The sequence below is a fragment of the Scyliorhinus torazame genome, chromosome 22 (genome assembly GCF_047496885.1).
Source record: "Scyliorhinus torazame isolate Kashiwa2021f chromosome 22, sScyTor2.1, whole genome shotgun sequence".
Taxonomy (NCBI): Eukaryota; Metazoa; Chordata; class Chondrichthyes; order Carcharhiniformes; family Scyliorhinidae; genus Scyliorhinus; species Scyliorhinus torazame.
In genome coordinates this window covers 22303973-22331509 of record NC_092728.1, presented here as the reverse complement: position 1 = coordinate 22331509, position 27537 = coordinate 22303973, and the positions used below count along the sequence as shown (strand labels likewise).

Sequence of the window (27537 nt, the reverse complement as noted above, 5' to 3'; positions counted from 1 at the left end):
TGAAAGGTGCATCAGGTTAAGATTTATAACCTGGATTTATTAAGCAATAAAATTACACAGAAAAAATGGAGGCAATGCACTACATGGGCTCAAGCAGAACAGTTAACTCTGTCCTTGTCGCTTCAGACTTGGTTTTGTTGTGCCGAGCGTTCCCAGAATTATTCGTCTTCCTATTGCCTGTCCAGTATTTGCAGTCCTTCTCGGGCAGTGCGGGACGGGTGCTGAGCAAGTGAAGCATTTTGCTAATCGATGTACAGAGCTTTGGTCAGGGTAGATTCCATCACCAATGTCGTCTTCCTAGTACTTCCTGACTTCATTATATCATCTTCAGTCACTCTCTGATTGACCTAGAATGTCATTCAGAAAGACTTACTCAAACAAAACATATCTGATAACGTCTGTACACAGGGAGATGTCAGTGTTAGTGCTACCTACACCCCTCATCTCTCCCCAGCTCTACAAGGCTTTCTGAATAGCCCCGTCAAACAGTCACAGACCGGGACCAGGCCATTTGGCCCCTCCGCTCTCTGGCGGAGTTTCTGCCCCACACCAGACTCCTTCCCCACCATGGTATCTTCACCCCTCCCATAGACACCTATTACTTTCCCCATTGCTGTCATTCCACCTTCCCTCCACCCTCCGCTCAGCCCCCCACACCCGCCCGGGTGCGCCCGCCCACCACAACTCCTCCTTTGACTGGGGAAGGACATTGGCATCAATCACCTCAACCAGTCTGAGGGAGCGCAGCACTGTCGGAGGGTCAGTGCTGAGGGAGTGCCGCACTGTCAGTGGGTCAGTGCTGAGGGAGCGCCGCACTGTCGGAGGGTCAGTGATGAGGGAGCGCCGCACTGTCGGAGGGTCAGTGCTGAGGGAGTGCCGCACTGTCGGACGGTCAGTGCTGAGGGAGTGCCGCACTGTCGGAGGGTCAGTGATGAGGGAGCGCCACACTGTCGGAGGGTTAGTGCTGAGAGAGCGCCGCACTGTCGGAGGGTCAGTGCTGAGGGTGCGCCGCACTGTCGGAGTGTCAGTGCTGAGGGTGCGCCGCACTGTCGGAGTGTCAGTGCTGAGGGAGCGCCGCACTGTCGGAGGATCAGTGCTGAGGGAGCGCTGCACTGTCGGACGGTCAGTGCTGAGGGAGCGCCACACTGTCGGAGGGTCAGTGATGAGGGAGCGCCACACTGTCGGAGGGTCAGTGATAAGGGAGCGCCACCCTGTCGGAGAGTCTTTGCTGAGGGAGCACCGCACTGTCGGAGGGTCAGTGCTCAGGGAGTGCCGCACTGTCGGAGGGTCAGTGCTAAGGGAGTGCCGCACTGTCAGAGGGTCAGTGCGAGGGAGCGTCGCACTGTCGGAGGGTGAGTGCTGAGAGAGCGCCACACTGTCGGAGGGTCAGTGCTGAGGGTGCGCCGCACTGTCGGAGGGTCAGTGCTGAGGGAGCGCCGCACTGTCGGAGGGTCAGTGATGAGGGAGCGCCACACTGTCGGAGTGTCAGTGCTGAGGGAGCGCCGCACTGTCGGAGGGTCAGTGCTGAGGGAGCGCCGCACTGTCGGAGGGTCAGTGCTGAGGGACGCCGCACTGTTGGAGGGTCTGTGCTGAGGGAGCGCCGCACTGTCGGAGGGTCAGTGCTGAGGGAGCCGCACTGTCGGAGGGTCAGTGCTGAGAGAGCGCCGCACTGTCGGAGGGTCAGTGCTGAGGGTGCGCCGCACTGTCGGAGGATCAGTGCTGAGGGAGCGCCGCACTGTCGGAGGGTCAGTGCTGAGGGTGCGCCGCACTGTCGGAGGATCAGTGCTGAGGGAGCGCTGCACTGTCGGATGGTCAGTGCTGAGAGAGTGCCGCACTGTCGGAGGGTCGGTGCTGAGGGAGTGCCGCACTGTCGGACGGTCAGTGCTGAGGGACCGCACTGTCGGAGGGTCAGTGCTGAGGTAGAGCTGCACTGTCGGATGGTCAGTGCTGAGAGAGTGCCGCACTGTCGGAGGGTCAGTGCTGAGGGAGCGCCGCACTGTCGGAGGGTCAGTGCTGAGGGAGCGCCGCACTGTCGGAGGGTCAGTGCTGAGGGAGCGCCGCACTGTCGGAGTGTCAGTGCTGAGGGTGCGCCGCACTGTCGGAGGATCAGTGCTGAGGGAGTGCCGCACTGTCGGACGGTCAGTGCTGAGGGAGCGCCGCACTGTCGGAGGGTCAGTGCTGAGGTTGTGCCGCACTGTCGGAGGGTCAGTGCTGAGGGAGTGCCGCACTGTTGGAGGGTCAGTGCTGAGAGAGCGCCGCACTGTCGGAGGGTCAGTGCTGAGAGAGCACTGCACTGTTGGAGGGTCAGTGCAGAGGGAGTGCCGCACTGTCGGACGGTCTGTGCTGAGGGAGTGCCGCACTGTCGGAGGGTCAGTGATGAGGGAGCGCCACACTGTCGGAGGGTCAGTGCTGAGAGAGCGCCGCACTGTCGGAGGGTCAGTGCTGAGGGTGCGCCGCACTGTCGGAGGGTCAGTGCTGAGGGAGTGCCGCACTGTCGGACGGTCAGTGCTGAGGGAGTGCCGCACTGTCGGAGGGTCAGTGCTGAGGTTGTGCCGCACTGTCGGAGGGTCAGTGCTGAGGGAGTGCCGCACTGTCGGACGGTCAGGGCTGAGGGAGTGCCACACTGTCGGAGGGTCAGTGCTGAGGTTGTGCCGCACTGTTGGAGGGTCAGTGCTGAGAGAGCGCCGCACTGTCGGAGGGTCAGTACTGAGAGAGCACTGCACTGTCGGAGGGTCAGTGCAGAGGGAGTGCCGCACTGTCGGACGGTCTGTGCTGAGGGAGTGCCGCACTGTCGGAGGGTCAGTGATGAGGGAGCGCCACGCTGTCGGAGGGTCATTGCTGAGAGAGCGCCGCACTGTCGGAGGGTCAGTGCTGAGGGTGGGCCGCACTGTCGGAGTGTCAGTGCTGAGGGTGCGCCGCACTGTCGGAGTGTCAGTGCTGAGGGAGCGCCGCACTGTCGGAGGATCAGCGCTGAGGGAGCGCTGCACTGTCGGAGGGTCAGTGCTGAGGGAGTGCCGCACTGTCGGACGGTCAGTGCTGAGGGAGTGCCGCACTGTCGGAGGGTCAGTGCTGAGGGTGCGCCGCACTGTCGGAGGGTCAGTGCTGAGGGAGCGCCGCACTGTCGGAGGATCAGTGCTGAGGGAGCGCTGCACTGTCGGACGGTCAGTGCTGAGGGAGTGCCGCACTGTCGGAGGGTCAGTGATGAGGGAGCGCCACACTGTCGGAGGGTCAGTGCTGAGAGAGCGCCGCACTGTCGGAGTGTCAGTGCTGAGGGAGTGCCGCACAGTCTGAGGGTCAGTGCTGAGGGAGCGCCGCACTGTCGGAGGGTCAGTGCTGAGGGAGCGCCGCACTGTCGGAGGGTCAGTACTGAGGGAGCGCCGCACTGTCAGAGGGTCAGTGCTGAGGGGGCACCGCATTGTCGGAGGGTCAGTGCTGAGGGAGCGCCGCACTGTCGGAGGGTCAGTGCTGAGGGAGTGCCGCACTGTCAGAGGGTCAGTGCTGAGGGAGCTCCGCACTGTCGGAGGGTCAGTGCTGAGGGAGTGCCGCACTGTCGAAGGGTGAGTGCTGAGGGACTCAGGGAGCAGTACACTGTCGGAGGGTCAGTGCTGAGGGAGCGCCGCACTGTTGAAGGGTCAGTGCTGAGGGACTCAGGGAGCAGTACACTGTCGGAGGGTCAGTGCTGAGGGAGCGCCGCACTGTCGGAGGGTCAGTGCTGAGAGAGCGCCGCACTGTCGGAGGGTCAGTGCTGAGAGAGCACTGCACTGTCGGAGGGTCAGTGCAGAGGGAGTGCCGCACTGTCGGACGGTCTGTGCTGAGGGAGTGCCGCACTGTCGGAGGGTCAGTGATGAGGGAGCGCCACACTGTCGGAGGGTCAGTGCTGAGAGAGCGCCGCACTGTCGGAGGGTCAGTGCTGAGGGTGTGCCGCACTGTCGGAGGGTCAGTGCTGAGGGAGTGCCGCACTGTCGGACGGTCAGTGCTGAGGGAGTGCCGCACTGTCGGAGGGTCAGTGCTGAGGTTGTGCCGCACTGTCGGAGGGTCAGTGCTGAGGGAGTGCCGCACTGTCGGACGGTCAGTGCTGAGGGAGTGCCGCACTGTCGGAGGGTCAGTGCTGAGGTTGTGCCGCACTGTTGGAGGGTCAGTGCTGAGAGAGCGCCGCACTGTCGGAGGGTCAGTGCTGAGAGAGCACTGCACTGTCGGAGGGTCAGTGCAGAGGGAGTGCCGCACTGTCGGACGGTCTGTGCTGAGGGAGTGCCGCACTGTCGGAGGGTCAGTGATGAGGGAGCGCCACGCTGTCGGAGGGTCAGTGCTGAGAGAGCGCCGCACTGTCGGAGGGTCAGTGCTGAGGGTGGGCCGCACTGTCGGAGTGTCAGTGCTGAGGGTGCGCCGCACTGTCGGAGTGTCAGTGCTGAAGGCGCGCCGCACTGTCGGAGGATCAGCGCTGAGGGAGCGCTGCACTGTCGGAGGGTCAGTGCTGAGGGAGTGCCGCACTGTCGGACGGTCAGTGCTGAGGGAGTGCCGCACTGTCGGAGGGTCAGTGCTGAGGGTGCGCCGCACTGTCGGAGGGTCAGTGCTGAGGGAGCGCCGCACTGTCGGAGGATCAGTGCTGAGGGAGCGCTGCTCTGTCGGACGGTCAGTGCTGAGGGAGTGCCGCACTGTCGGAGGGTCAGTGATGAGGGAGCGCCACACTGTCGGTGGGTCAGTGCTTAGAGAGCGCTGCACTGTCGGAGTGTCAGTGCTGAGGGAGTGCCGCACAGTCTGAGGGTCAGTGCTGAGGGAGCGCCGCACTGTCGGAGGGTCAGTGCTGAGGGAGCGCCGCACTGTCGGAGGGTCAGTACTGAGGGAGCGCCGCACTGTCAGAGGGTCAGTGCTGAGGGGGCACCGCATTGTCGGAGGGTCAGTGCTGAGGGAGCGCCGCACTGTCGGAGGGTCAGTGCTGAGGGAGTGCCGCACTGTCAGAGGGTCAGTGCTGAGGGAGCTCCGCACTGTCGGAGGGTCAGTGCTGAGGGAGTGCCGCACTGTCGAAGGGTGAGTGCTGAGGGACTCAGGGAGCAGTACACTGTCGGAGGGTCAGTGCTGAGGGAGCGCCGCACTGTCGAAGGGTCAGTGCTGAGGGACTCAGGGAGCAGTACACTGTCGGAGGGTCAGTGCTGAGGGAGCGCCGCACTGTCGGAGGGTCAGTGCTGAGGGAGCACCGCACTGTCGGAGGGTCAGTGCTGAGGTTGTGCCGCACTGTCGGAGGGTCAGTGCTGAGGGAGCGCTGCACTGTCGGAGGGTCAGTGCAGAGGGAGTGCCGCACTGTCGGAGGGTCAGTGCTGAGGGAGCGCCGCACTGTCGGAGGGTCAGTGCTGAGGGAGCGCCGCACTGTCGGAGGGTCAGTGCTGAGAGAGTGCCGCACTGTCGGAGGGTCAGTGCTGAGGGTGCGCCGCACTGTCGGAGGGTCAGTGCTGAGGGACCGCCGCACTGTCGGAGGGTCAGTGCTGAGAGAGCGCCGCACTGTGGGAGGGTCAGTGCTGAGGGAGCGCCGCACTGTCGGAGGGTCAGTGCTGAGGGAGCGCCGCACTGTCAGAGGGTCAGTGCTGAGGGAGCGCTGCACTGTCGGACGGTCAGTGCTGAGGGAGTGCCGCACTGTCGGAGGGTCAGTGATGAGGGAGCGCCACATTGTCGGAGGGTCAGTGCTGAGAGAGCGCCGCACTGTCGGAGTGTCAGTGCTGAGGGAGTGCCGCACAGTCTGAGGGTCAGTGCTGAGGGAGCGCCGCACTGTCGGAGGGTCAGTGCTGAGGGAGCGCCGCACTGTCGGAGGGTCAGTACTGAGGGAGCGCCGCACTGTCGGAGGGTCTGTGGTGAGGGGGCACCGCATTGTCGGAGGGTCAGTGCTGAGGGAGCGCCGCACTGTCGGAGGGTCAGTGCTGAGGAAGTGCCGCACTGTCAGAGGGTCAGTGCTGAGGGAGCTCCGCACTGTCGGAGGGTCAGTGCTGAGGGAGTGCCGCACTGTCGAAGGGTGAGTGCTGAGGGACTCAGGGAGCAGTACACTGTCGGAGGGTCAGTGCTGACGGAGCGCCGCACTGTCGAAGGGTCAGTGCTGAGGGACTCAGGGAGCAGTACACTGTCGGAGGGTCAGTGCTGAGGGAGTTCCGCACTGTCGGAGGGTCAGTGCTGAGGGAGCGCCGCACTGTCGGAGGGTCAGTGCTGAGGTTGTGCCGCACTGTCGGAGGGTCAGTGCTGAGGGAGCGCCGCACTGTCGGAGGGTCAGTGCTGAGGGTGCGCAGCACTGTCGGAGGGTCAGTGCTGAGGGAGCGCCGCACTGTCGGAGGGTCAGTGCTGAGGGAGTGCCGCGCTGTCGGAGGGTCTGTGCTGAGGGAGCGTCGCACTGTCGGAGGGTCAGTGCAGAGGGAGCGCCGCAGTGTCAGAGAGACAGTGCTGAGGGAGCGCCGCACTGTCGGAGGGTCAGTGCTGAGAGAGCGCTGCACTGTCGGAGGGTCAGTGCTGAGGGTGCGCCGCACTGTCGGAGGGTCAGTGCTGAGAGAGCGCTGCACTGTCGGAGTGTCAGTGCTGAGGGAGCACCGCACTGTCGGAGTGTCAGTGCTGAGGGAGCGCCGCACTGTCGGAGGGTCAGTGCTGAGGGAGTGCCGCACTGTCGGAGGGTCAGTGCTGAGAGAGCGCCGCACTGTCGGAGGGTCAGTGCTGAGGGGGTGCCGCACTGTCGGAGGGTCAGTGCTGAGGGAGCACCGCACTGTCGGAGGGTCAGTGCTGAGGGAGTGCCGCACTGTCGGAGGGTCAGTGCTGAGAGAGCGCCGCACTGTCGGAGGGTCAGTGCTGAGGGGGTGCCGCACTGTCGGAGGGTCAGTGCTGAGGGAGCACCGCACTGTCGGAGGGTCAGTGCTGAGGGAGTGCCGCACTGTCGGAGGGTCAGTGCTGAGGGAGCGCCGCACTGTCGGAGGGTCAGTGCTGAGAGAGCGCTGCACTGTCGGAGGGTCAGTGCTGAGGGTGCGCCGCACTGTCGGAGGGTCAGTGCTGAGGGAGCGCCGCGCTGTCGGAGGGTCTGTGCTGAGGGAGCGTCGCACTGTCAGAGAGTCAGTGCTGAGGGAGCGCCGCGCTGTCGGAGGGTCAGTGTTGTGGGAGCGCCGCACTGTCGGAGGGTCAGTGCTGAGGGAGCGCCGCACTGTCGGAGGGTCAGTGCTGAGACAGCGCCGCGCTGTCGGAGAGTCAGTGCTGAGGGAGCGCCGCACTGTCGGAGGGTCAGTGCTGAGGGAGTACCGCACTGTCGGAGGGTCAGTGCTGAGGGTGCGCCGCACAGTCTGAGGGTCAGTGATGAGGGAGCGCCACACTGTCGGAGGGTCAGTGCTGAGAGAGCGCCGCACTGTCGGAGGGTCAGTGCTGAGAGAGCGCCGCACTGTCGGAGTGTCAGTGCTGAGGGAGTGCCGCACTGTCGGAGGGTCAGTGCTGAGGGAGTGCCGCACAGTCTGAGGGTCAGTGCTGAGGGAGCGCCGCACTGTCGGAGGGTCAGTGCTGAGGGAGAGCCGCACTGTCGGAGGGTCAGTGCTGAGGGAGCACCACACTGTCGGAGTGTCAGTGCTGAGGGAGCGCCGCACTGTCGGAGGGTCAGTACTGAGGGAGCGCCGTACTGTCGGAGGGTCAGTGCTGAGGGAGAGCCGCACTGTCGGAGGGTCAGTGCTGAGGGAGCGCCGCACTGTCGGAGGGTCAGTGCTGAGGGAGCGCCGCACTGTCGGAGGGTCAGTGCTGAGGGGGCACCGCATTGTCGGAGGGTCAGTGCTGAGGGAGCACCGCACTGTCGGAGGGTCAGTGCTGAGGGGGCACCGCATTGTCGGAGGGTCAGTGCTGAGGGAGCACCGCACTGTCGGAGGGTCAGTGCTGAGGGAGAGCCGCACTGTCGGAGGGTCAGTGCTGAGGGAGAGCCGCACTGTCGGAGGGTCAGTGCTGAGGGAGCACCGCACTGTCGGAGGGTCAGTACTGAGGGAGAGCCGCACTGTCGGAGGGTCAGTGCTGAGGGAGAGCCGCACTGTCGGAGGGTCAGTGCTGAGGGAGCGCCGCACTGTCGGAGGGTCAGTACTGAGGGAGCGCCGCACTGTCGGAGGGTCAGTGCTGAGGGAGCTCCGCACAGTCTGAGGGTCAGTGCTGAGGGAGAGCCGCACTGTCGGAGGGTCAGTGCTGAGGGGGCACCGCATTGTCGGAGGGTCAGTGCTGAGGGAGCGCCGCACTGTCGGAGGTTCAGTGCTGAGGGAGCTCCGCACAGTCTGAGGGTCAGTGCTGAGGGAGCACCGCACTGTCGGAGGGTCAGTGCTGAGGGAGCGCCGCACTGTTGGAGGGTCAGTGCTGAGGGAGTGCCGCACTGTCGGAGGGTCAGTGCTGAGGGAGCGCCGCACTGTCGGAGGGTCAGTGCTGAGGGAGTGCCGCACTGTCGGAGGGTCAGTGCTGAGGGAGTGCCGCACTGTCGGAGGGTCAGTACTGAGGGAGCGCTGCACTGTCGGAGGGTCAGTACTGAGGAGCGCCGCACTGTCGGAGGGTCAGTACTGAGGGAGCGCTGCACTGTCGGAGGGTCAGTACTGAGGGAGCGCTGCACTGTCGGAGGGTCAGTACTGAGGGAGCGCCGCACTGTCGGAGGGTCAGTGCTGAGGGAGCGCCGCACTGTCGGAGGGTCAGTACTGAGGGAGCGCTGCACTGTCGGAGGGTCAGTACTGAGGGTGCGCCGCACTCTCGGAGGGTCAGTACTGAGGGAGCGCCGCACTGTCGGAGGGTCAGTACTGAGGGAGCGCTGCACTGTTGGAGGGTCAGTACTGAGGGAGCGCCGCACTGTCGGAGGGTCAGTGCTGAGGGGGCACCGCATTGTCGGAGGGTCAGTGCTGAGGGAGCGCCGCACTGTTGGAGGGTCAGTGCTGAGGGAGTGCCGCACTGTCAGAGGGTCAGTGCTGAGGGAGCTCCGCACTGTCGGAGTGTCAGTGCTGAGGGAGTGCCGCACTGTCGAAGGGTGAGTGCTGAGGGACTCAGGGAGCAGTACACTGTCGGAGGGTCAGTGCTGAGGGAGCGCCGCACTGTCGAAGGGTCAGTGCTGAGGGACTCAGGGAGCAGTACACTGTCGGAGGGTCAGTGCTGAGGGAGTGCCGCACTGTCGGAGGGTCAGTGCTGAGGGAGCGCCGCACTGTCGGAGGGTCAGTGCTGAGGTTGTGCCGCACTGTCGGAGTGTCAGTGCTGAGGGAGCGCCGCACTGTCGGAGGGTCAGTGCTGAGGGTGCGCCGCGCTGTCGGAGGGTCAGTGCTGAGGGAGCGTCGCACTGTCAGAGAGTCAGTGCTGAGGGAGCGCCGCAATGTCGGAGGGTCAGTGTTGTGGGAGCGCCGCGCTGTCGGAGGGTCAGTGCTGAGGGAGCGCCGCACTGTCGGAGGGTCAGTGTTGAGGGAGCGCCGCACTGTGGGAGGGTCAGTGCTGAGGGAGCGCCGCGCTGTCGGAGGGTCAGTGCTGAGGGAGTGTCGCACTGTCGGAGGGTCAGTGCTGAGGGAGAGCCGCACTGTCGGAGGGTCAGTGCTGAGGGAGAGCCGCACTGTCGGAGGGTCAGTGCTGAGGGAGCGCCACACTGTCGGACGGTCAGTGCTGAGGGAGTGCCGCACTGTGGAGGGTCAGTGCTGAGGGAGCGCCGCACTGTCGGAGGGTCAGTGCTGAGGGACTCAGGGAGCAGTACACTGTCGGACGGTCAGTGCTGAGGGAGCGCCGCACTGTGGAGGGTCAGTGCTGAGGGAGCGCCGCACTGTCGGAGGGTCAGTGCTGAGGGACTCAGGGAGCAGTACACTGTCGGACGGTCAGTGCTGAGGGAGTGCCGCACTGTGGGAGGGTCAGTGCTGAGGTAGCCCGTAACAGCCATCACCGAGACATTCCTTGAGGCTGCGAGATGGTCACCATGTGCCCTCGCACTGACCATTTGTAACTGAACACCGGATCTGCCGGTGAACAAACTGACCAATCCGTTGGTCCTGACACATTTGGAGAGGCCCTGTTAATGACCAATGTGAATCTTTGCACCGTGACGTTGGATGCACTGACCTTTACAAAGAGATCGTAGAGGTGTAACTGGCTGCGAAAAGCCCTGAACACTTCATCCATTTTGAGGATCATTACTGACCCTTTGTCAGAGTAACGGTACGCCACGAAACCTGCGCACACAATTAGACAGTTCACATTTCCAAAGGCAAGCTTGACACCTAATGTTACATTTCAGAACTTCTATTTTGCTCAGGGGCTTGTTAAGGTGCCGCACTCGAGCCCGGGGTGTTGGGGGTGATTCATTAGCACGGGCAGGTTGTTGCTGGGGAAACCAGCGTTTATGGTCCATCCCTAATTTCCCCTTGAGGTAAATGTTTCACGAGGGGCCAATTCCTGGACGACTGTGTGTGTGAGTGTGTGTATTGTGAGTGTGTGTGTGTGAGTGTGTGTGTGTGAGTGTGTGTGTGTGAGTGTGTGTGTGAGTGTGTGTATTGTGAGTGTGTGTGTGTGTGTGAGTGTGTGTATTGTGAGTGTGTGTGTGAGTGTGTGTATTGTGAGTGTGTGTGTGTGAGTGTGTGTATTGTGAGTGTGTGTGAGTGTGTGTATTGTGAGTGTGTGTGTTTTGTGTGTGGGTTATTTTCCCTTGGATTGAGAGGAATGTAGTTACCAGGCTGTGCAGGATAGATGGTGAAGGTGTCTGTCATTATCGGCAGCATCACTTGCGCAGTTTCCTCAACATTCCCCAGGTCAAGTGATCGAAATCCGTCCGCCATTTTGACCCCGGAATCTTCACTTTCTGTCAAAAACAACGATTAACAAAGATTGGCGATGAATCAACTCCAGTCCCAGCTCGGCAAAAACACTGAAGGACATTTCCCACCAATAACCTTTCGCCCAGAACTACAGGTGCTTGAATTGCCACCCAGGCCCCCACCCACATTCCATTCCACCCATTTTCCCCCCACGCTCACTTAGCCCCTCCACACACACCCACGTTTCTCTCTGACCCCCACCCCCCTCCCTCCCCTCCCCAGCAACCGCCTCTTTGTCCTTCTAGGGGGTAGAGGTGGCGGGTTTGGGTGTCGAAGGAGCCTTGGCGCGTGGCGTGCATCTTGTAGACGGTACACACGGCTGCCGCGGTGCGTCGGTGGGTGGGGGGAGTGGGTGTTGAAGGTGGGGGTTAGCGAGTCGATCGAGCGGGAGAGGGGGGCTGCTTTGTCCTGGATGGTGTTGAGCTTCTCGAGTGTTGTCGGAGCCGCGCTCATCCAGGCGAGTGGGAGAGTCCATCACATTCCTGACTTGTGTCCTTGTAGATGGTGGACAGGCTTTGGGGGGAGTCAGGAGGTGAGTTACTCTCCGCAGGATTCCCAGCCTCTGACCTGCGCTGGTAGCCACAGTATTTATACGGCTGGGTCCAGTGCAGCTTCTGATCAATGGTAACCCCCAGGATGTTGATCGTGGGGGATTCGGCGATGGTAATGCCATTGAATGTCAAGGGGAGATGGTTAGATTCTCTCATTGGAGATGGTCATTGCCGGGCACTTGTGTGGCGTGAATGTAACTTGTCACTTGTCTGCCCGAGCCCGGATATTGTCCAGGTCTTGCTGCATTTGGACACGGGCTGCTTCATTACCTGCGGAGTCGCGAATGGTACTGAACATTATGCAGTCATCCGCAAACATCCCCACGTCTGACCTTATGATGGAAGGGAGGTCATTGATGAAGCAGCTGAAGATGGTTGGAGCCGAGGACACCACCCTGAGGAACTCCTGCAGTGATGTCCTGGAGCTGAAATGATTGACCTCCAACCACCACAACCATCTTCCTTTGTGCCGGGTATGACTCCAACCAGCGGAGAGTTTTCCCCCTGATTCCCGTTGACTCCACGGTACTTTTGGCTGAAGATTGTTGCGAAGGCCTCAGCCTTGTCTTTTGCACAGATGTGCTGGGCTCCTCCATCATTGAGGATGGGGATATCTGTGGAGGCTCCTCTCCCCAGTGAGCTGTTTAATTGTCTACCACCACTCACGCATTCCCACTTACTTCCTCTACAAGCTTGGATCACAAAGACTTTGGGTTTGAGTTGGAGTTGGGGGCAGTTTTTATTATCGAACATTGAGAAAATCATGTCCAGTTTGACGCCCTCTCCTCCGTCCGTCCCGAAAATGGTTCCCTCTTCGCCATGGGCCATAATGAAGATAAACACGCAACTGACATTTGATGACGCGTTGATCCAGTTGCGAAATTGCTCCACTTCCCAGATTATTTCCTGAATGGATGAAACAAAGTTTAGACGGGGAGTGCGAGGACCCCTAAGATTAACTGGGAACACCGGTGGTAATTTGGGACTGAGCCACCGTGCAAAGAAAACGCAACGTCTCACCAACCGCCGCGCAAACCCCTGACCGCCCTCGCTGACTAAGATGTCGAATGTTACCTCATTTGTACGGTCAAGGCAGGGCTTACGGTCGACAAAATTGAACTCCTTTAGGAGGCCTTTCACTTTATCAAGGTCGTGCTGAGCGCCACGTCTGTTCTTCCTGACACAGAGGACAAAGGCGTGGCGATCTCCGGACATGTCGTAACGGTCCTGGGAAGCAGATTTTAGAGGAATTCTCTTGGTGAATGAGCACTGAACTCTTTCCCTGCCTCTCTTTCTCTCTTTCTCACCTCCGACACCCAACCTGCCTCCCCTCCTGAAGGTGAGGCCTCCCGAAGAGGCCTGGGGCCTAGTGCTCCTGATACCCGATTTTCCAACCCCCCTCCCCGCCCCCACCGCACACCAACCGCCTTGCCTCCCCTCCTGAAGGTGAGGCCTCCCGAAGAGGCCTGGGGCCTAGTGCTCCTGATACCCGATTTTCCAACCCCCCCCCTCCCCACCGCACACCAACCACCTTGCCTCCCCCTCCTGAAGGTGAGGCCTCCCGAAGAGGCCTGGGGCCTAGTGCTCCTGATACCCGATTTTCCAACCCCCCTCCCCGCCCCCACCGCACACCAACCGCCTTGCCTCCCCTCCTGAAGGTGAGGCCTCCCGAAGAGGCCTGGGGCCTAGTGCTCCTGATACCCAATTTTCCAACCCCCCCCCTCCCCACCGCACACCAACCACCTTGCCTCCCCCTCCTGAAGGTGAGGCCTCCCGAAGAGGCCTGGGGCCTAGTGCTCCTGATACCCGATTTTCCAACCCCCCTCCCCGCCCCCACCGCACACCAACCACCTTGCCTCCCCTCCTGAAGGTGAGGCCTCCCGAAGAGACCTGGGGCCGAGGGCTCCTGATGCCCGATTCCATCTACACTTCTCACACCGCCCAACCTTCCTTCCCTCCTGCAAGGTGAGGCCTCTTGAGGAGGCTGCGGGTCTCGTTCCCCTGACGCTAAAACCCAGACCCCGAACCACGGCGCCCCTCCCCCCGCTCCTCCCTCAACACCAGCTCCCCCGCTGACTGCACCTTGCTCAACAGGCGAGTCAAACCGCAAGCGAGTGCCGTGTATGCTAGACCCTGTCCAGTCACCACGGAATACTGACCCGGCCAATTCAGCAAAGGCCCTGGCTGCAATCCCAGCCTGTGCTGGGTCAAGCGGTCGGGTGAAGTCCATAAGACCATAAGACCATAAGTCATAGGAGCGCAAGTAAGGCCATTCGGCCCATCGAGTCCACTCCACCATTCAATCATGGCTGATTTCAACTCCATTTACACAGCAAAGCTGCCTCCTGGTTCCACCCAGTACATGTCATCTCTCGCCCGTGCCCTCCACCTTCAGCCACTGGGGGGCAGGCTCGGAGCTGACCCTCCAAAAATACAAATATAAATCTAACGTCAAAGGAGTCCCAGTACCTTGTGCAGACTTGCTTCTTCACTATCGCCAGCATCTGTCAATAGAAACCAGAGCATCAGATGAGGAGCAGCAAGTTACGACATTCCATGAACCAGAAACTGGCATTCGGCCCACTGTGTCTGTGTTGGAATACTCAACCACTCTTCTCCATTGAGGTTTTCGCCAAATCACTCCACAGCCTCATCTCTTTCCCTATCTCTGTAACCTCCTCTAGCCCTCCCTATCTCTGTAACCTCCGACACCCCCGACAACCCTCCCTATCTCTGTAACCTCCGCCACCCCCGACAACCCTCCCTATCTCTGTAACCTCCTCCAGCCCCTACAACCCTCCCTATCTCTGTACCCTCCTCCAGCCCCAACAACCCTCCCTATCTCTGTAACCTCCTCCAGCCCCTACAACCCTCCCTATCTCTGTAACCTCCTCCAGCTTCAACACTCCGCCCTATCTCTGTAACCTCCTCCAGCCCCTACAACCCTCCCTATCTCTGTAACCTCCTCCAGCTTCAACACTCCGCCCTATCTCTGTAACCTCCTCCAGCCCCTACAACCCTCCCTATCTCTGTAACCTCCTCCACCCCCGACAACCCTCCCTATCTCTGTAACCTCCGCCACCCCCGACAACCGTCCCTATCTCTGTAACCTCCGACACCCCCGACAACCCTCCCTATCTCTGTAACCTCCGACACCCCCGACAACCCTCCCTATCTCTGTAACCTCCGCCACCCCCGACAACCCACCCTATCTCTGTAACCTCCGCCACCCCCGACAACCCTCCCTATCTCTGTAACCTCCTCCACCCCCGACAACCCTCCCTAACTCTGTAACCTCCTGCAGCCCCTACACCCTCCCTATCTCTGTAACCTTCTGCAGCCCCTACACCCTCCCTATCTCTGTAACCTCCTCCAGCCCCTACAACCCTCCCTATCTCTGTAACCTCCTCCAGCCTGTACACCCCCTCCCTATCTCTGTAACCTCCTCCTCTCTGTAACCTCCTCCAGCCCCTACAACCCCTCCCTATCTCTGTAACCTCCTCCAGTCCCTACACCCCCTCCCTATCTCTGTAACCTCCTCCAGCCCCTACAACCCTCCCTATCTCTGTAACCTCTTCCAGCCCGTACAACCCTCCCTATCTCCGGAACCTCCTCCAGCCCCTACAGCCCTCCCTATCTCTGTCACCTCCTCCAGCCCCTACAACCCTCCCTATCTCTGTAACCTCCTCCAGCCCCCACAACCCTCCCTATCTCTGTAACCTCCTCCAGTCCCTACAGCCCTCCCTATCTCTGTAACCTCCTCCAGCCCCCACAACCCTCCCTATCTCTGTAACCTCCTCCAGCCCCACAACCCTCCCTGTCTCTGTAACCTCCTCCAGCCCCTACACCCCTCCCTATCTCTGTAACCCCCACCAGCCCCTACACCCCCTCCCTATCTCTGTAACCTCCTTCAGCCCCTACACCCCCTCCCTATTTCTGTAACCTCCTCCAGCCCTTACACCCCCTCCCTATCTCTGTAACCTCCTCCAACCCCTACAACCTTCCCTATCTCTGTGACCTCCTCCAGTCCCTACAACCCTCCCTATCTCTGTGACCTCCTCCAGTCCCTACAGCCCTCCCTATCTCTGAAACCTCCTCCAGCCCCTACACCATTCCCTATCTCTGTAACCTCCTCCAGCCCACAGCCCTCCCTATCTCTGTAACCTCCTCCAGCCCCTACAACCCTCCCTATCTCTTTGACCTCCTCCAGCCCTTACAGCCCTCCCTATCTCTGTAACCTCCTCCAGCCCCTACAACCCTCCCCATCTCTGTAACCTCCTCGAGTCCCTACAACCCTCCCTATCTCTGTGACCTCCTCCTGTCCCTACAGCCCTCCCTATCTCTGTAACCTCCTCCAGCCCCCACAACCCTCCCTATCTCTGTAACCTCCTCCAGCCCCTACAACCTTTCCTATCTCTGTAACCTCCTCCAGCCCCTACAACCCTCCCTATCTCTGTAACCTCCTCCAGCCAAGGGAGAGAGAGACAGACACACACATGCACAGATGGGATGTTTCATTTGTTAGCCCTTTTTTCACACTCACTTAACCTGTCCATGACCCCTTCCAGCCCCTCTGTATCCTCCACACAGCTTACTGTCCTGTGCAACATCGCAATCCTCAGGAATCTTGGATGCAATGGACCCTGTTCCGATCACCGGAGACATGGATGTCGATTGCAAGAGGGTGGCACCCAGTCCAAATCTCCCCTACCTTTCCCAAAACGTCTCATTCAACCCCCAGTGTGTGTGTCCTCTCCGTCTATCCCGATCCTAAAGCCGTACTACCGCCCACCTCACAAACTCTAATCGTATGGATTGGCCCTTCATGAGGCGAGGTGTACCTTTCCCGGACGAGGCCATTGGTATTCCTTCCCTTATTACTTCTCAATGACTTTGCTTTCTCCTTGATCAATATTAAAGTTCATGTTGCGACATAGCGTAATCCAGTTTCACTTCTCAAAACCGCTCCTTAACCCATTGTTGTCCAGGCTCATCCCATAAACCGCAACATGAATGTAGTCCCCTTTCAGCCAGGTAACGTCTTCCAATAAGAGAGAATATAAATCGCCCCTGGACGTTCAATGACATCACCCTCCCTATTATCAGCATTCTGGGGGTGCTGGCCACGTGCGTTCCAATGTTTTATGTCAATAAGACTTTCGAATAGCAAACTGAGCACACCTCACTTCATCCTTCTCCAGCCCCTACACCCCCTCCCTATCTCTGTAACCTCCTCCAGCCCCTACACCCCCTCCCTATCTCTGTAACCTCCTCCAGCCCCTACACCCCCTCCCTATCTCCGTAACCTCCTCCAGCCCCTACACCCCCTCCCTATCTCTGTAACCTCCTCCTCTCTGTAACCTCCTCCAGCCCCTACACCCTCCCTATCTCTGTAACCTTCTCCAGCCCCTACAATCCTCCCTATCTCTGTAACCTCCTCCAGCCCCTACAACCCACCCTATCTCTGTAACCTCCTCCATCCCCTACATCCCTCCCTATCTCTGTAACATCCTCCAGCCCCTCCAACCCTCCATCTCTATGTAACGTCCTCCAGCCCCTACATCCCTCCCTATTTCTAACCTACTCCAGCCCCTACATCCCTCCCTATCTCTGTAACCTCCTCCAACCCCTACAACCCACCTTATCTCAGTAACATCCTCCAGCCCCTACAACCCTCCATCTCTGTAACCTCCTCCAGCCCCTACAACCCTCCCTATCTCTGCGACCTCCCCCAGACTCCGACTATCCTCTCTCTCTCTGTAGCCTCCTCCAGCCCGTACAACCCTCCCTATCTATGTAACCTCCTCCAGCCCCTACAACACTCCCCATCTCTGTAACCTCCTCCAGCCCCTCCAACCCTCCCTATCTCTGTGACCTCCTCCAGCCCCCCAACCCTCCATCTCTGTAACCTCCTCCAGCCCCTCCAACCCTCCATATCTCTGTAACCTCCTCCAGCCGCTACAACGCTCCATATCTCTGTAACCACCTCCAGCCCCTACACCACCTCCCTATCGCTTAACCTCCTGCAGCCCCTACACCCCTCCCTATCTTTGTAACCCCCACCAGCCCCTATCTATCTCCGTAACCTCCGCCAGACCCTACAACCCTCCCTATCTCTGTAACCGCCTCCAGCCCCTACAACCCTCCCTATCTCTGTAACGACCTCCAGGCCCTACACCACCTCCCTATCTCTTAACCTCCTGCAGCCCCTACACCCCCTCCCTATCTCTGTAACCTCTTGCTCTCTGTAACCTCCTCCAGCCCCAACACCCCCTCCCAATCCCTGTAACCTCATCCAGCCCCTACACCTGCTCCCTATCTCTGTAACCTCCTCCAGCCCCTACAACCCTCCCTATCTCTGTAGCCTCCTCCAGCCCCTACACCCCCTCCCTATCCCTGTAACCTCCTCCTCTCTGTAACCTCCTCCAGCCCCTACACCCTCCCTATCTCTGTAACCTTCTCCAGCCCCTACAACCCTCCCTATCTCTGTAACCTCCTCCAGCCCCTACAACCCTCCCTATCTCTGTAACCTCCTCCAGCCCTACAACCCTCCCTATCTCTGTAACCTCCTCCTCTCTGTAACCTCCTCCAGCCCCTACACCCTCCCTATCTCTGTAACCTTCTCCAGCCCCTACAACCCTCCCTATCTCTGTAACCTCTTCCAGCCCCTACAACTCTCCCTATCTCTGTAACCTCCTCCAGCCCCTACAACCCTCCCTATCTCTGTAACCTCCTCCATCCCCTACATCCCTCCCTATCTCTGTAACATCCTCCAGCCCCTCCAACCCTCCATCTCTATGTAACGTCCTCCAGCCCCTACATCCCTCCCTATTTCTAACCTACTCCAGCCCCTACATCCCTCCCTATCTCTGTAACCTCCTCCAACCCCTACAACCCACCTTATCTCTGTAACCTCCTCCAGCCCCTACAACCCTCCCTATCTCTGCGACCTCCCCCAGACTCCGACTATCCTCTCTCTCTCTGTAGCCTCCTCCAGCCCGTACAACCCTCCCTATCTATGTAACCTCCTCCAGCCCCTACAACACTCCCCATCTCTGTAACCTCCTCCAGCCCCTTCAACCCTCCCTATCTCTGTAACCTCCTCCAGCCCCTCCAACCCTCCCTATCTCTGTAACCTCCTCCAGCCCCCCAACCCTCCATCTCTGTAACCTCCTCCAGCCCCTCCAACCATCGATATCTCTGTAACCTCCTCCAGCCGCTACAACGCTCCATATCTCTGTAACCACCTCCAGCCCCTACACCACCTCCCTATCTCTTAACCTCCTGCAGCCCCTACACCCCTCCCTATCTTTGTAACCCCCACCAGCCCCTACCTATCTCCGTAACCTCCTCCAGCCCCTACAACCCTCCCTATCTCTGTAACTGCCTCCAGCCCCTACAACCCTCCCTATCTCTGTAACCACCTTCAGGCCCTACACCACCTCCCTATCTCTTAACCTCCTGCAGCCCCTACACCCCTCCCTATCTTTGTAAACCCCACCAGCCCCTACACCCCCTCCCTATCTCTGTAACCTCTTGCTCTCTGTAACCTCCTCCAGCCCCAACACCCCCTCCCAATCCCTGTAACCTCCTCCAGCCCCTACACCTGCTCCCTATCTCTGTAACCTCCTCCAGCCCCTACAACCCTCCCTATCTCTGTAACCTCCTCCAGCCCCTACACCCCCTCCCTATCTCTGTAACCTCCTCCTCTCTGTAACCTCCTCCAGCCCCTACACCCTCCCGACCTCTGTAACCTCCTCCAGCCCCTACAACCCTCCCTATCTCTGTAACCTCCTCTAGCCCCTACAACTCTCCCTATCTCTGTAACCTCCTCCAGCCCCAACAACCCTCCCTATCTTGTAACATCCTCCAGCCCCGACAACCCTCCCTATCCCTGTGACCTCCTTCAGTCCCCAAAACTCTCCCTATCTCTGTAACCTCCTCCAGTCCCTACAGCCCTCCCTATCTCTGTAACCTCCGCCACCACCGACAACCCTCCCTATCCCTGTAACCTCCTTCAGTCCCCAAAACTCTCCCAACTCTGTAACCTCCTGCACCCCCGACAACCCTCCCTATCTCTGTAACGTCCTCCAGCCCCTCCAACCCTCCCTACCTCTGTAACCTCCGCCAGTCCCTACACACTCCCTATCTCTGTAACCTCCTCCAGCCCCTACATCCCTCCCTATCTCTGTAACCTCCTCCAGCCCCGACACCCTCCCTATCTCTGTAACCTCCTCCAGCCCCTACAACCCACCCTATCTCTGTAACCACCCCAGTCCCTACACCCCTCCCTATCTCTGTAACCTCCTCCATCCCCTACATCCCTCCCTATCTCTGTAACATCCTCCAGCCCCTCCAACCCTCCATCTCTATGTAACGCCCTCCAGCCCCTACATCCCTCCCTATTTCTAACCTACTCCAGCCCCTACATCCCTCCCTATCTCTGTAACCTCCTCCAACCCCTACAACCCTCCTTATCTCAGTAACATCCTCCAGCCCCTACACCCCCTCCCTATCTCCGTAACCTCCTCCAGCCCCTACACCCCCTCCCTATCTCTGTAACCTCCTCCTCTCTGTAACCTCCTCCAGCCCCTACACCCTCCCTATCTCTGTAACCTTCTCCTGCCCCTACAACCCTCCCTATCTCTGTAACCTCTTCCAGCCCCTACAACTCACCCTATCTCTGTAACCTCCTCCAGCCCCTACAACCCTCCCTATCTCTGTAACCTCCTCCATCCCCTACATCCCTCCCTATCTCTGTAACATCCTCCAGCCCCTACAACCCTCCATCTCTGTAACCTCCTCCAGCCCCTACAACCCTCCCTATCTCTGCGACCTCCCCCAGACTCCGACTATCCTCTCTCTCTCTGTAGCCTCCTCCAGCCCGTACAACCCTCCCTATCTATGTAACCTCCTCCAGCCCCTACAACACTCCCCATCTCTGTAACCTCCTCCAGCCCCTCCAACCCTCCCTCTCTCTGTAACCTCCTCCAGCCCCTCCAACCCTCCATATCTCTGTAACCTCCTCCAGCCGCTACAACGCTCCATATCTCTGTAACCACCTCCAGCCCCTACACCACCTCCCTATCTCTTAACCTCCTGCAGCCCCTACACCCCTCCCTATCTTTGTAACCCCCACCAGCCCCTACCTATCTCCGTAACCTCCTCCAGCCCCTACAACCCTCCCTATCTCTGTAACCACCTCCAGGCCCTACACCACCTCCCTATCTCTTAACCTCCTGCAGCCCCTACACCCCTCCCTATCTTTGTAAACCCCACCAGCCCCTACACCCCCTCCCTATCTCTGTAACCTCTTGCTCTCTGTAACCTCCTCCAGCCCCAACACCCCCTCCCAATCCCTGTAACCTCCTCCAGCCCCTACACCTGCTCCCTATCTCTGTAACCTCCTCCAGCCCCTACAACCCTCCCTATCTCTGTAACCTCCTCCAGCCGCTACACCCCCTCCCTATCTCTGTAACCTCCTCCTCTCTGTAACCTCCTCCAGCCCCTACACCCTCCCTATCTCTGTAACCTCCTCCAGTCCCTACAACCCTCCCTATCTCTGTAACCTCCTCCAGCCCCTACAACTCTCCCTATCTCTGTAACCTCCTCCAGCACCTACAACCCTCCCTATCTTGTAACATCCTCCAGCCCCGACAACCCTCCCTATCCCTGTGACCTCCTTCAGTCCCCAAAACTCTCCCTATCTCTGTAACCTCCTCCAGTCCCTACAGCCCTCCCTATCTCTGTAACCGCCGCCACCCCTGACAACCCTCCCTATCCCTGTAACCTCCTTCAGTCCCCAAAACTCCCCCTATCTCTGTAACCTCCTGCACCCCCGGCAACCCTCCCTATCTCTGTAACGTCCTCCAGCCCCTCCAACCCTCCCTACCTCTGTAACCTCCGCCAGTCCCTACACCCTCCCTATCTCTGTAACCTCCTCCAGCCCCTACATCCCCTCCCTATCTCTGTAACCTCCTCCTCTCTGTAACCTCCTCCAGCCCCTACACCCTCCCTATCTCTGTAACCTTCTCCAGCCCCTACAACCCTCCCTATCTCTGTAACCTCTTCCAGCCCCTACAACTCACCCTATCTCTGTAACCTCCTCCAGCCCCTACAACCCTCCCTATCTCTGTAACCTCCTCCATCCCCTACATCCCTCCCTATCTCTGTAACATCCTCCAGCCCCTCCAACCCTCCATCTCTATGTAACGTCCTCCAGCCCCTACATTCCTCCCTATTTCTAACCTACTCCAGCCCCTACATCCCTCCCTATCTCTGTAACCTCCTCCAACCCCTACAACCCACCTTATCTCAGTAACATCCTCCAGCACCTACAACCCTCCCTATCTTGTAACATCCTCCAGCCCCGACAACCCTCCCTATCCCTGTGACCTCCTTCAGTCCCCAAAACTCTCCCTATCTCTGTAACCTCCTCCAGTCCCTACAGCCCTCCCTATCTCAGTAACCTCCGCCACCCCCGACAACCCTCCCTATCCCTGTAACCTCCTTCAGTCCCCAAAGCTCCCCCTATCTCTGTAACCTCCTGCACCCCCGACAACCCACCCTATCTCTGTAATGTCCTCCAGCCCCTCCAACCCTCCCTACCTCTGTAACCTCCGCCAGTCCCTACACCCTCCCTATCTCTGTAACCTCCTCCAGCCCCTACATCCCTCCCTATCTCTGTAACCTCCTCCAGCCCCTACACCCTCCCTATCTCTGTAACCTCCTCCAGCCCCTACAACCCACCCTATCTCTGTAACCTCCCCAGTCCCTACACCCCTCCCTATCTCTGTAACCTCCTCCATCCCCTTCATCCCTCCCTATCTCTGTAACATCCTCCAGCCCCTCCAACCCTCCATCTCTATGTAACGTCCTCCAGCCCCTACATCCCTCCCTATTTCTAACCTACTCCAGCCCCTACATCCCTCCCTATCTCTGTAACCTCCTCCAACCCCTACAACCCACCTTATCTCAGTAACATCCTCCAGCACCTACATCCCTCCCTATCTCTGTAACCTCCTCCAGCCCCGACACCCTCCCTATCTCTGTAACCTCCTCCAGCCCCTACAACCCACCCTATCTCTGTAACCACCCCAGTCCCTACACCCCTCCCTATCTCTGTAACCTCCTCCATCCCCTACATCCCTCCCTATCTCTGTAACATCCTCCAGCCCCTCCAACCCTCCATCTCTATGTAACGCCCTCCAGCCCCTACATCCCTCCCTATTTCTAACCTACTCCAGCCCCTACATCCCTCCCTATCTCTGTAACCTCCTCCAACCCCTACAACCCTCCTTATCTCAGTAACATCCTCCAGCCCCTACACCCCCTCCCTATCTCCGTAACCTCCTCCAGCCCCTACAACCCTCCCTATCTTGTAACATCCTCCAGCCCCGACAACCCTCCCTATCCCTGTGACCTCCTTCAGTCCCCAAAACTCTCCCTATCTCTGTAACCTCCTCCAGTCCCTACAGCCCTCCCTATCTCAGTAACCTCCTGCACCCCCGACAACCCTCCCTATCTCTGTAACGTCCTCCAGCCCCTCCAACCCTCCCTACCTCTGTAACCTCCGCCAGTCCCTACACCCTCCCTATCTCTGTAACCTCCTCCAGCCCCTACATCCCTCCCTATCTCTGTAACCTCCTCCAGCCCCTACACCCTCCCTATCTCTGTAACCTCCTCCAGCCCCTACAACCCACCCTATCTCTGTAACCTCCCCAGTCCCTACACCCCTCCCTATCTCTGTAACCTCCTCCATCCCCTACATCCCTCCCTATCTCTGTAACATCCTCCAGCCCCTCCAACCCTCCATCTCTATGTAACGTCCTCCAGCCCCTACATCCCTCCATATCTCTGTAAACTCCTCCAGCCGCTACAACGCTCCATAACTCTGTAACCACCTCCAGCCCCTACACCCTCCCTATCTCTGTAACCTCCTCCAGCCCCTACAACCCACCCTATCTCTGTAACCTCCCCAGTCCCTACACCCCTCCCTATCTCTGTAACCTCCTCCAGCCCCTACAACCCTCCCTATCTCTGTAACCGCCTCCAGCCCCTACAACCCTCCCTATCTCTGTAACCACCTACAGGCCCTACACCACCTCCCTATCTCTTAACCTCCTGCAGCCCCTACACCCCTCCCTATCTTTGTAAACCCCACCAGCCCCTACACCCCCTCCCTATCTCTGTAACCTCCTACTCTCTGTAACCTCCTCCAGCCCCAACACCCCCTCCCAATCCCTGTAACCTCCTCCAGCCCCTACACCCGCTCCCTATCTCTGTAACCTCCTCCAGCCCCACAACCCTCCCTGTCTCTGTAACCTCCTCCAGCCCCTACACCCCTCCCTATCTCTGTAACCCCCACCAGCCCCTACACCCCCTCCCTATCTCTGTAACCTCCTTCAGCCCCTACACCCCCTCCCTATTTCTGTAACCTCCTCCAGCCCTTACACCCCCTCCCTATCTCTGTAACCTCCTCCAACCCCTACAACCTTCCCTATCTCTGTGACCTCCTCCAGTCCCTACAACCCTCCCTATCTCTGTGACCTCCTCCAGTCCCTACAGCCCTCCCTATCTCTGAAACCTCCTCCAGCCCCTACACCATTCCCTATCTCTGTAACCTCCTCCAGCCCTTACAGCCCTCCCTATCTCTGTAACCTCCTCCAGCCCCTACAACCCTCCCTATCTCTTTGACCTCCTCCAGCCCTTACAGCCCTCCCTATCTCTGTAACCTCCTCCAGCCCTTACAACCCTCCCCATCTCTGTAACCTCCTCCAGCGCCTACAACCCTCCCTATCTCTGTAACCTCCTCCGGCCCCTATAGCCCTCCCCAATTCTGTAACCTCCTCCAGCCCCCACAACCCTCCCTATCTCTGTAACCTCCTCCAGCCCCTACAACCTTTCCTATCTCTGTAACCTCCTCCAGCCCCAACACCCCCTCCCAATCCCTGTAACCTCCTCCAGCCCCTACACCCGCTCCCTATCTCTGTAACCTCCTCCAGCCCCACAACCCTCCCTATCTCTGTAACCTCCTCCAGCACCTACAACCCTCCCTATCTTGTAACATCCTCCAGCCCCGACAACCCTCCCTATCCCTGTGACCTCCTTCAGTCCCCAAAACTCTCCCTATCTCTGTAACCTCCTCCAGTCCCTACAGCCCTCCCTATCTCTGTAACCTCCGCCACCCCCGACAACCCTCCCTATCCCTGTAACCTCCTTCAGTCCCCAAAACTCCCCCTATCTCTGTAACCTCCTGCACCCCCGGCAACCCTCCCTATCTCTGTAACGTCCTCCAGCCCCTCCAACCCTCCCTACCTCTGTAACCTCCGCCAGTCCCTACACCCTCCCTATCTCTGTAACCTCCTCCAGCCCCTACATCCCCTCCCTATCTCTGTAACCTCCTCCTCTCTGTAACCTCCTCCAGCCCCTACACCCTCCCTATCTCTGTAACCTTCTCCAGCCCCTACAACCCTCCCTATCTCTGTAACCTCTTCCAGCCCCTACAACTCACCCTATCTCTGTAACCTCCTCCAGCCCCTACAACCCTCCCTATCTCTGTAACCTCCTCCATCCCCTACATCCCTCCCTATCTCTGTAACATCCTCCAGCCCCTCCAACCCTCCATCTCTATGTAACGTCCTCCAGCCCCTACATTCCTCCCTATTTCTAACCTACTCCAGCCCCTACATCCCTCCCTATCTCTGTAACCTCCTCCAACCCCTACAACCCACCTTATCTCAGTAACATCCTCCAGCACCTACAACCCTCCCTATCTTGTAACATCCTCCAGCCCCGACAACCCTCCCTATCCCTGTGACCTCCTTCAGTCCCCAAAACTCTCCCTATCTCTGTAACCTCCTCCAGTCCCTACAGCCCTCCCTATCTCAGTAACCTCCGCCACCCCCGACAACCCTCCCTATCCCTGTAACCTCCTTCAGTCCCCAAAGCTCCCCCTATCTCTGTAACCTCCTGCACCCCCGACAACCCTCCCTATCTCTGTAACGTCCTCCAGCCCCTCCAACCCTCCCTACCTCTGTAACCTCCGCCAGTCCCCACACCCTCCCTATCTCTGTAACCTCCTCCAGCCCCTACATCCCTCCCTATCTCTGTAACCTCCTCCAGCCCCTACACCCTCCCTATCTCTGTAACCTCCTTCAGCCCCTACAACCCACCCTATCTCTGTAACCTCCCCAGTCCCTACACCCCTCCCTATCTCTGTAACCTCCTCCATCCCCTACATCCCTCCCTATCTCTGTAACATCCTCCAGCCCCTCCAACCCTCCATCTCTATGTAACGTCCTCCAGCCCCTACATCCCTCCCTATTTCTAACCTACTCCAGCCCCTACATCCCTCCCTATCTCTGTAACCTCCTCCAACCCCTACAACCCTCCTTATCTCAGTAACATCCTCCAGCCCCTGCAACCCTCCATCTCTGTAACCTCCTCCAGCCCCTACAACCCTCCCTATCTCTGCGACCTCCCCCAGACTCCGACTATCCTCTCTCTCTCTGTAGCCTCCTCCAGCCCGTACAACCCTCCCTATCTATGTAACCTCCTCCAGCCCCTACAACACTCCCCATCTCTGTAACCTCCTCCAGCCCCTCCAACCCTCCCTATCTCTGTAACCTCCTCCAGCCCCTACAACCCTCCCTATCTCTGTAACCTCCTCCAGCCCCCCAACCCTCCATCTCTGTAACCTCCTCCAGCCCCTCCAACCCTCCATATCTCTGTAAACTCCTCCAGCCGCTACAACGCTCCATAACTCTGTAACCACCTCCAGCCCCTACACCCTCCCTATCTCTGTAACCTCCTCCAGCCCCTACAACCCACCCTATCTCTGTAACCTCCCCAGTCCCTACACCCCTCCCTATCTCTGTAACCTCCTCCAGCCCCTACAACCCTCCCTATCTCTGTAACCGCCTCCAGCCCCTACAACCCTCCCTATCTCTGTAACCACCTACAGGCCCTACACCACCTCCCTATCTCTTAACCTCCTGCAGCCCCTACACCCCTCCCTATCTTTGTAAACCCCACCAGCCCCTACACCCCCTCCCTATCTCTGTAACCTCCTACTCTCTGTAACCTCCTCCAGCCCCAACACCCCCTCCCAATCCCTGTAACCTCCTCCAGCCCCTACACCCGCTCCCTATCTCTGTAACCTCCTCCAGCCCCACAACCCTCCCTGTCTCTGTAACCTCCTCCAGCCCCTACACCCCTCCCTATCTCTGTAACCCCCACCAGCCCCTACACCCCCTCCCTATCTCTGTAACCTCCTTCAGCCCCTACACCCCCTCCCTATTTCTGTAACCTCCTCCAGCCCTTACACCCCCTCCCTATCTCTGTAACCTCCTCCAACCCCTACAACCTTCCCTATCTCTGTGACCTCCTCCAGTCCCTACAACCCTCCCTATCTCTGTGACCTCCTCCAGTCCCTACAGCCCTCCCTATCTCTGAAACCTCCTCCAGCCCCTACACCATTCCCTATCTCTGTAACCTCCTCCAGCCCTTACAGCCCTCCCTATCTCTGTAACCTCCTCCAGCCCCTACAACCCTCCCTATCTCTTTGACCTCCTCCAGCCCTTACAGCCCTCCCTATCTCTGTAACCTCCTCCAGCCCCTACAACCCTCCCCATCTCTGTAACCTCCTCGAGCCCCTACAACCCTCCCTATCTCTGTGACCTCCTCCTGTCCCTACAGCCCTCCCTATCTCTGTAACCTCCTCCAGCCCCCACAACCCTCCCTATCTCTGTAACCTCCTCCAGCCCCTACAACCTTTCCTATCTCTGTAACCTCCTCCAGCCCCTACAACCCTCCCTATCTCTGTAACCTCCTCCAGCCCCGACAACCCTCCCTATCTCTGTAACCTCCTCCAGCCCCTACACCCTCCCTATCTCTGTAACCTCCTCCAGCCAAGGGAGAGAGAGACAGACACACACATGCACAGATGGGATGTTTCATTTGTTAGCCCTTTTTTCACACTCACTTAACCTGTCCATGACCCCTTCCAGCCCCTCTGTATCCTCCACACAGCTTACTGTCCTGTGCAACATCGCAATCCTCAGGAATCTTGGATGCAATGGACCCTGTTCCGATCACCGGAGACATGGATGTCGATTGCAAGAGGGTGGCACCCAGTCCAAATCTCCCCTACCTTTCCCAAAACGTCTCATTCAATCCCCAGTGTG

At 59.1% G+C, this 27537-nt stretch overlaps 1 protein-coding gene across 4 annotated transcripts; it reads right to left on the bottom strand.

Moving 5' to 3' along the window:
* On the bottom strand, positions 1 to 27537 carry LOC140399482 (caspase-14-like). 4 transcript variants are annotated; one of them, XM_072489059.1, is made up of 7 exons: positions 27504 to 27537; positions 13820 to 13854; positions 12425 to 12577; positions 12031 to 12256; positions 10655 to 10783; positions 10048 to 10157; positions 1 to 347 (listed from the first exon to the last, which is right to left on the bottom strand). In XM_072489059.1, the coding sequence occupies exons 1-7, from the start codon at positions 27520 to 27522 to the stop codon at positions 243 to 245; spliced, it is 777 nt and encodes a 258-aa protein (XP_072345160.1). In that variant the 5' UTR covers positions 27523 to 27537; the 3' UTR covers positions 1 to 242. The 4 variants fall into 4 exon arrangements, with proteins under 4 accessions (XP_072345160.1, XP_072345158.1, XP_072345159.1 ...); XM_072489057.1 differs by lacking the exon at positions 27504 to 27537 and adding an exon at positions 16192 to 16307; XM_072489058.1 differs by lacking the exon at positions 27504 to 27537 and adding an exon at positions 16062 to 16095.